This window comes from Bufo gargarizans, chromosome 3 (genome assembly GCF_014858855.1).
Source record: "Bufo gargarizans isolate SCDJY-AF-19 chromosome 3, ASM1485885v1, whole genome shotgun sequence".
NCBI lineage: Eukaryota > Metazoa > Chordata > Amphibia > Anura > Bufonidae > Bufo > Bufo gargarizans.
In genome coordinates, this window is record NC_058082.1 from 441,285,261 (window position 1) to 441,295,270 (window position 10,010).

Here is a 10,010-nt window from a genome sequence, read left to right on the forward strand (position 1 = left end):
AACCTCTAATTCAGTGATCAAAAATATAATCTACTGGGATTTCTTGTAGTTTACCACTGCCTAAATCGTATACTGCATTTGGCATGGAGTTCTTATAGATGATGGTGTATGGTGCCTATGTCAGGGCTTTACATTCACTGAATACATCAGATTTCCCCACCATTTACGCTGAATGTTTCTTCAGTAAATGAAGCTGATTAGTATAAATCCCAAAATGATGCCAATGAAAACTACAACTGAACCCACAAAAAGCAAAGTAAATGTAAGAAAAATAATTATGGTTGTCAGAATGTAAGGAGGTAGGACCCGAAACAGTCCAGTCTGCATGTTATAGAGCAGAAGGAGCTGAACAGGTGGATTCCTAGCTTCATTTTATTTATTTTTTAAGGAATGATTCAGTATAACTTGTCTTTTAAGTTCCTTAGTAGTCACATTGACAGCCTTGCTCAGTGATTTACAGCAATCCCTGTATTCACACTATTAGGGCTCAAGCAAATTGCGGTCCACAATGCATGGGCACTGACCGTTGGGCTGTCACATGTGGATCGCAGATCCATTCACTTGAATGGGTCTGTGATACGCATCTGACAGTCCTCACAGTCAGAAAACCCACGGAAGTACTCCGTAGTGCTTCAGTGGGGTTCCTTGCCTCCATTCAAGTGAATGGGTCCGCATCCGTGATGTGGTGGCAGAACAGCCGGGGCTCGTATTTTGCGGGCCACAATACGGGTCTGGACGGCATACGGTTGTGTGCATGAGCCCTTATAAAGAAGGCTGTACATCACTGAACAGTACCACCAACTGGACTCCCAAATCCCAGAAAGGGCTAATTTTTTTTAAATTAATAAATGAGAAGTTTTACTGAATCTTTTACCCCTAAAACTATGTCAATCTATTCTTCTCTTCCTGCTCTGTAACATGCTGCTTGCAGATCAGACTGCATTTTTGTGACCGGTTTGGCTAGCATGGTTTCTATTCTCCGAATACAGACTGTTGTGAATGTTGTCTGACAAGTAAGTGTTTGGTTTCCATGAAGGTTACTTCACTCACTCACAAGATTGGCACCAGTTAAGCACCTTCTTGTTCGCTACTAAAGTGGGAACTGGTGAAGTTCCATCCATACTGTAGAAAATCACATAGGCTCATCCAGAACTGGGAGATATCTCACCAAGGACCACAGGGTCTGCCTCTGTGGTATATATTGACCACTTGTAGTCCTCCAGCCTATACTGCAAGGCCCACTAATAGATGTACCAGGGTTCATGGGTGTGGGTAGTCATACAGTCCTCTTCTTGGTAATAAGGTTATTTCTATACTTGTTTCTATACTATACTTTCAGCAAATGTTGGGGAAGGGGGAGAGAAGGATTCTGTGTGTTAGATATCAACATGTGTGATCCTTTGGATCCACAGGAGATAAGCCACTGCCAAAGAAATATGATAGTGGCCTATTTCTCTCCCCATTGAAAACACATGCACACTAGGCCGTTCAAATCAATGTTTAGCCTATTAGGTGATGGTGGAGTCTCATTCCCTGTAGTTGTAGACATCATGGTGGTGGTTATCGTTGCTGCTGTACATTTACATTTTGCTGTGCATATTTGTGCTTCCACTGTGTTTTCTGTATGGGGTTCGGCCAAGGGGGCAATGATGCAAGATCTGTTATCTTTGTGCATGGCATCAGGAAGATATAGCCCTAGGCAGCATGTTTGAAGATCACGCATGTAGAAGCCCATACCTGCATGGGAGCACCAGGCTGTAGGGAAGATTAGCATAGGTAATTGGGCCCAATTTTTCCCACCAGGTAGGCAGGTAAGGTGTGGTCTGTTTACGGTCAAGCGCAAGCATTAGTCTGCTGTGGTGGGTAGGCTATTGAAGTTAACCCTTACTTGGGGGTACACTGCAACCTGTCTGCGTAGTGCGTCCTAGGGCCAATCCAGATAAGCATTTCTGTAGACAAAAGGGCAATGCTGCCTTTGTGGCACAGCAGAAAAAAACGGACTCTGCTTCTACTGCCTCCTTGACTAATTCTTGTTGCAACCAGTTTGGTGTAAGCCGCACCTTTCCTCACAGTGGACATTCCTCCCTGTTTGACTGGAAGTGTTCATTGGCTCTTTACCTTAAGAGAGCATTCCGGAAATTGTTTGCGTCTGCTTTGTAATGCTTGTCTTGAACTTTACAATCCCATAGATGTATGGGCCTTTGAAATAACTGCTTAATTTATTTATTTTATTATTTTATTCATTCAATTGTGTGCCCTGTCACTACATAGTGTCCAGACTGTAGTTGGAATGCTTCATTGGCACTGTAGAAGATGTAGATGCACAAGTGATTGTTATCCTCAATGATAAGGGGGTGTTTTTGTACATGTAAATTATACATGCACCAGAATAAATTCATTGATTTTTGTTTTGCAGGAGCCCGTCAAGCCTGAAGATGGAAGAGAAATGGCCAACAGAATAAATGCCTTTGGTTATCTTGAATGTTCTGCTAAGACCAAGGATGGAGTGCGGGAAGTATTTGAAATGGCAACACGGGCAGCACTGCAAGTCCGAAAACACAGGAAGAAGCAGCGTTGCTCCATCCTATAAATAAAGTCTTAGAACCTTTTTGGAAAGGAGTATAGAAGAACAAAGTGCGTAGCTTCTTTTGCTGCTGCACCACCTGCTAAATAATGCCAGAGACTTCAGTAGCAAAGAGCTATATGCGCCGTTTGTACTGTAAATGTATGTATCCATGGTTTTTGTTTATTTGTTTCTCCACCTAAACGTCTATCTAGAGTTAGGCAGAAGTGGGATTGTGGAAATGTCTTCTGGATGCATTAAATGCACATGCAGTGCCTCCTTCTCTATCTGTAATCTATAGCCCTGTTTTGTAAGTAAAAGCACATGTGGGATTCTGAGAGTATGTTGTTTTTTTTTCTCTGTGCCATATTTCGTTTTGGGACCTTTTATGACCTGTTCTACTCTTTCTGGATATCCCCTTCCAAAATGGCTTACTAGACCCAGCAGCAAAAGAGAAGAATTGGAGTAAGGAAGACCATATGAAACTGATAGGTCAGCTGTACTTGCATAGCACAATACGATCAATAAGCAAGTTGCACTATCCTGTTAACCAGGTCATGATTTCTGTACACAATTTTCTTTTAGCTGATTCGTATGATTGTCCCTAATTAACTATTCTTGTGACTCCAAATTCATTCTTCAAAAATCCATGCAGTTCTCCAGATCTACAATAGTAAGACTGCTCATTTTGCGTGCACTTTGTTAGAATGTGGCCGTCTTTTCATTGCCCACAGAATGTTCTTGAAAACCCTACTGACCATGTTAGTTTTGTATATTGATAGTAATCTTCTTGTGCTAATAATAGTTCAGACAAGAGGCCGTTGTTAGGTTCTAACATGCCCACATGCCAATCTCGTGACACATGTAGTGGTAAAAGACAAACGGGGCCTCACAGACCAGAAATGGGACAGGAAATTGAACTTGGACATGAAGCTTGTTGATCTGTTCCCCTTTTTTTTTCCATGGCAGTTGTGTTGTCCATGTCTGCATTGTCCTTTTCCTATTCTTCTGCTATTGCCCATTTCATTACAACATGTGCCAAATCATACAGTCTCTGAGGACAGGATTGGACTGGCCCACAGGGGAGCAGGTGAATCCCAGGGTGGGCCCCTAGTATACCAACTCCTGCCCAAGTTGCATATGGCACAGTAAACTGACTGCACCACATACAGATAGGCAGCATACCACATCTCAACCAGCCTAAGCTTTCATATTAAAAACTAGATCATTTTAACCTCTTAACACATAATCGCGTACCTTTTATGTAATTTGCATTTAGGGGAAGCATGGAGCAGGCTTATGCTCTGAACTCCTGGACCCCCATAATTATCTTCTGCTGTGTGAGCATGTGATCCTGGCTCACATAGATGAGAGAGCCCTAGTCCAAGGCAGGGCCTAGTCAGCAGGATTATAACATACTAACAGGGTATCCAGGACACATAGGTCTGAAGCACCGCCTAAGCATCAGTCTACTAGTGAAAAGTTTGGTACAGTTTTAGGGATATTTGAAAGGAGGCAGGTCATGTAATATTCACATATAACCCTACATTGAGCCTCCATAATGAATTATACTGGTTGGCCCTAGGCACCCACGTGACACTGTCTCTTGACCCTCTCTTTTTCATGCTGAAGCACTTACTCTATATGCTCCTACTAAAGCAAAAGAATGACAACTGCTTTGGCTCTTGAATATGTTAGTGGGAACTTGGCACAAGGGTATTGTTTTTATATGTATGTAATAAAAAGTATATATATGTATATGACTAATACTGGGGATTGGTGGGGTTGAAGGGATGGGCCCCATAGTCCTTGTAATAAGGCACAACTGAAACCATGTACTGTGTATTTATGGTTGAGCCACCAGTGGTTTATTCTCGAATATTGGAGGGGATAAAAATTTTACATTGTGTATTAAATTATATTCTACTTCCTACTCCCTTAAAAAAAAAGCCCCCCAAACTATTGCTAAATGATGCACACATTATACACCAGCATTTTTGATAGATGGCATTACCAGTTTGCAGAACCCACCTGTCTGTGTGCTTTGTCTACTGTATTTTTCTTTTGCTTTTTACAGCAAAAATTCAGACTAGCTTTATCTTAAGACCTTCTGCTTGTGTTCCTCATTTCTGCCTTTTAAAATTCCTTTATAAAAATAAAGCTTATAATTACGTAATAACTTTCCTTGTTTTGTTTGATTTTTTTTTGTTGTATTCTGTTATGTGCCTGGCTGCCTATAAAAGTTGGAATTTGATACATGTGACTTTTTCGAATGTAAAAATGGAAATAAATGCAATCTGATATTGTAATCTGTGTACCTGTTATTAGTTGGGAGGGTAAGGGGTACATTCCCTTTTTGTTAACCAAGGGTACGCTCACATCACTGTTTTAGCTTTCCATTCCTCTGATCTGTCGGAAGAACAGAAATTAAAAAGAAAAAACGGATCTTTTATTTTGACCATCTCTTTTGATCAGTTTTGTCTGAGATTGGTTAGAGCAGGCATCCTCAAACTGCGGCCCTCCAGCTGTTGTAAAACTACAACTCCCACAATGCCCTGCTGTAGGCTGATACCTGTAGGCTGTTCAGGCATGCTGGGAGTTGTAGTTTTGCAACAGCTGGAGGGCCGCAGTTTGAGGATGCCTGGGTTAGAGGGTGAATTGGTCACATATACAGGTATATACCCACATAAAATACTAATGATAATGTACACCTGTAGTTACCGGAACTCACATGCAGACCACCTTTTAATTGAGGTAGATCAAGACCATATGTAAGGTGCCTGAAAAGATGGCGCCATGGTCTCATAAGAAAGAAAACGATCTTGTGCACGTCAAAACATGGCACACGCAAGTCTCTCGGCCACAAAGCAACTTGGCCAAATCGCATGGATGGCCGAGATCTCGCGGGAGAGTGTAACACGGGCCACATGTGTCACTTAGTAGTGCATACTGGTTACGTGAGACCTCAGTACCAAAGGGTATACAGTGGGAAGATGCAGAAAAAAAGATGGCCAGTCGGGGCGTAGTAGAAGTCCCATAAAACGAATAAAGATTATGGAGGCTGAACCTGGACAATTGGGCATCTGCTGATTACATGAGACCTCACATGACCGCAATGCCAGAAGTGCAACAAAATAATGTCGTTATGTATAAGTAATAATACACCGATTATTGTGATGAGACATAACCCAAGAAAGCACAACAATTTAATAGTGTGTAAATTAAAATAAGAAGCAACCCTTTTTTCAATGTACAAGTAATACAATGAGTGCTCATCAAATGAGACCGCTATGAAATAGAGCCAATCAAAATATACCTAGTGGTATCTAATAAAATATAATAAAAACATGATTAAGAGAAGAAAGGATTGAAAGGATACTTAACTCTCTACAGACAAATGCTTCAGAGATGAACTTGATACTCCTAAATAAGAATGGACAAATGGTTTCAAGATTGGGGCGATCAAATATCAGCCACCAAAACCAAAATATTCCAAAGACATATCTGATAATGGGAACAAGAAAGGGGGAGATTTATCAAACTGGTGTGAAGTAGAACGGCTTGGTTGCCTATAGCAACCAATCAGATTTCACCTTTAATTTTTCAAAAGAGCTGTGAAAAATGAAAGGTGAAATCTGGTTGCTATGGGCAACAAAGCCAGTTTTACTTTACACCAGTTTAATAAATCTCCCCCAAAGTGTATAAATGCTGCTTCGGAAAGGCACTGGATCGGCAGAGATCTTCCATGACTTTACTATCCTCTGTAAGTACAAACATATCTCAGACCTCCAAGTCCAGCAGATACCCTATGCCACAAGGTAAAAGAAAACATGAGGCCAATGGGAATAATGGGAGGAGCAAGAGGCAGGGGAATGGACATGATGACGGTCCTTCTTCAAGCTTGAAGGTAGTCAGTTTGTCCAATCAATAACTTGACTTGACACAGAGGTCTTGAGTTTTACACTACTGCTAAACTTTTTTTTATTTATTTTTTATTTAGTAAAAGATCTGCATCTGTGTGCACTGAAACTGGCCTTCAAGAAGATCTTTGCTAAGGACAAAGACATCACACACACTTTGAATTGAACACAGGAACGGGAAACTTTGAGGATTTTAGATGAATTTTTGAAGGAACAAGAGGACCATCACAAGGGCAAATATCTATCATCATTGCCCAAATCTACAAAGTTTCCTCAATTTACCCAGTTTCCTAAGATAGAAAAAAAAGAGTTTGTAATAATTTGAAGGGCACTCGACTGTCTTATGTTGCAAGGAATCATCTTAAAGGTAGTTGTATATACAATTTATTACAATATATACATAGAATTAATAAACAAATCAATGATAAAGAAATAAATTAGAAGACACAGAACAGATACCAGAGATAATAGGTCTTCCTGGTACCTATTATTTCTGGTATCGGGTTTTGGATCTTCTAATTTATCATAGATAAAATATTACAGCCTGTGGTCAAACAAACACCATCAGATACTTGGCACAATGGATGTCAATTCCCTATACAATGCAACAGCTTTCTGCAAACCAAATAAAGTACAAAAGTGAATTATATTACTTATGCTATGCTTATAAATTAGAGATGCTTGACAAATCATTTTGTACAAAATATTTGAGCCCGTCTGCCGCACGTCAAGGTGATTTCTGTAAGACGGGAACCTAACGCTAAATTCTACCTGTTATGTGCCATGACTGCTACCATGCAATTCAGGGAGTGTAGGTTCCACATGCAGGCTGGGTCCACTTTAATTTTTATCATCTTTGGTGCCAAAATGGCCTTTATTATATCCAGGGAATGCAGGTACCAACATGCACGCCGGGCCCACTCCACACCTCTCCTGGTGCCAAACGGCCACCAAAGACTACAATGGGAATCCACCTCTATACCTCTCCTGGTGCCAAATGGCTTCCAGTGAATGAGTGAGCACATCCCAATGCATAGGTGCACGTTGCTATGGCTGAAAACACAACATAGAACAAAACATACAATGCAACAGCTCTCTGCAAACCAAATAAAGTACAAAAATGAATTATATGACTTATTCTATACTTATAAATTTAGAGATGCTTGGCAAATTATTTTGTACAAAATATTTCAGCCAGTCTGCCACACGTCTAGGTGATCTCTGTAAGACGGGAACCTAACACTAAGTTCTACCTGTTATGTGCCATGATGGCTACCATACAATTCAGGGAGTGTAGGTTCCACATGCATGCTGGGCCCACTCAATTCCCTATATACTACAGTATTATAGAACATAATCGGGAAATAGAAGCTCTAAGAAAACAACTAGAAATGAATGACCAATTACAGAAAGATCAAATTGGATTTGTATTAGAAGGGGTTAAATACATACCCATAATTATTTTATATATGAATCGGAATTTTATGTTCAAGAAACAGGAACAGCAATGGGTATCAGATTTGCCCCCAGCTATAACATTTTTATGGTGCAGTGGCAGGAGAATGTTGTGAAACCTAGACTGGGGGAAAGTCTGGTACTCTGCCGTTGCTATATCGACGATATTTTAATTTGGTAAAACAACTTAAATATCTTTCTACAGGAAATCAATATAAATGAGAGAAATCTAAAGTTCACGACCAATATAAATAAAACGCAAATTGAATTTTTAGATCTAATTGTTAAAATTGACAATCGTAGACTTATAAGTAGCACATATCAAAAGCCAGTTATGAAGAATAACTACATTCTTTACTCAAGCTGCCATTTTCCTAGGTGGCTACTAAATATTCCAACTAGTCAATTTAGGAGGATCAAGAAAAACTGTACTAATAATGAACAATTTGAGAATGAGGCTATAGAATTAGAACAACAGTTCCTTCCAAAAAAATATCCAAATAAAGCAGTGGAAAGGTCTATGGACAAAGTTAGAGCCATGAACAGGAATAGTTTCTTCACAGGCTACAAAAAGGAAAAGGAAGCAGAATGTGAACCTTCGTATTATACTACCATTTCACGCACAATATAAGACTATAGAAAAAATTATTAATAGACATTGGTATCACCTGTCATAGGATCTGTTTTAACAACTACTCCCCAAATTATATATACCAAAGCTCCTAAGTTATGTTTAAAAATTGTGCCAACCAGGGCTGCGGGGTAAAGCCGATACCCCAGTAAGGGGCCCGGACCCAGGGGGGGCCCGGCCGGTCCCGAGCCTTTTTTTTTTTTTTGTGTGTCAGTGTGTTAACTTTAAATCAGCGCTCATATCTTACACTGACTCAGCTCCGGTAACAGGCAGTGCGGGCGGTGCTCACTCACTGACATCACGCGCCTGCTCCTCCCACTAGGCGGCGCAGGCGCGTGACGTCAGTGAGTGAGCGTTGCCTCCCGCACTGCCTGTTACTGGAGGGAGCTGAATGTAAGGTAGTAAAGAGATGAGCGCTGATTTAAAGTTACTGTCTGCAGGAAACGGATTACAGTTTACAAATGTATACTACTGTGTGCGGTGGGGAGGGGGATCTATGGATGGCGGCACTGTTATAGGGAGGGGGATCCGTGGATGACACTGTTATGGGGGCTCTAGACTGTGGATGGCATTGTTATGAGAGGGGGGTCTGTGGATGACACATAGCATAAGATTCTATAAACTGTATGTGTCATCCACAGATCCCCCTCCATAACAGTGCCATCCACAGATCCCCCTCCATAACAGTGCCATCCACAGATCCCCCTCCATAACAGTGCCATCCACAGATCCCCCTCCATAACAGTGCCATCAACAGATCCCCCTCCATAACAGTGCCATCCACAGATCCCCCTTCATAACAGTGCCATCCACAGATCCCCCTTCTTAACAGTGCCATCCACAGATCCCCCTCCTTAACAGTGCCATCCACAGATCCCCATAACAGTGTGTCATCTACAGATCCCCCATAACAGTGTGTCATCTACAGATCCCCCATAACAGTGTGTCATCTACAGATCCCCCATAACAGTGTGTCATCTACAGATCCCCCATAACAGTGTGTCATCTACAGATCCCCCATAACAGTGTGTCATCTACAGATCCCCCATAACAGTGTGTCATCTACAGATCCCCCATAACAGTGTGTCATCTACAGATCCCCCATAACAGTGTGTCATCTACAGATCCCCCATAACAGTGTGTCATCTACAGATCCCCCATAACAGTGTGTCATCTACAGATCCCCCATAACAGTGTGTCATCTACAGATCCCCCATCTTAACAGTTCCATCCACAGATCCCCCATAAGTGTGTCATCCACAGATCCCCCATAACAGTGTGTCATCCACAGATCCTCCCATAACAGTGACTGGAGCAGATCTGCTGATAAACACACCTAGGCCACCACCAGTCAAGGTAAAAACTTACAGTTGTCAATAATGTAATGTAGTGTAGGGGGTCATGTAATGTTTTGAGGCCAAAATGGCACAGATGACCACCA

The 10,010-nt window shown here is 41.3% G+C and overlaps 1 protein-coding gene across 2 annotated transcripts in view; it reads left to right on the top strand.

The window, feature by feature from the left end:
• LOC122930262 (rho-related GTP-binding protein RhoC) overlaps positions 1 to 4,872 on the top strand; it is a 66,387-nt gene extending 61,515 nt beyond the window's left edge. For both annotated transcript variants that reach the window (XM_044283495.1, XM_044283497.1), the window contains one exon: positions 2,417 to 4,872. In XM_044283495.1, coding sequence (XP_044139430.1) covers positions 2,417 to 2,590 — 174 coding nt within the window. In that variant the 3' untranslated portion in view covers positions 2,591 to 4,872. The remainder of the gene's footprint in view (positions 1 to 2,416) is intronic.
• Positions 4,873 to 10,010: the final 5,138 nt, after the last annotated feature.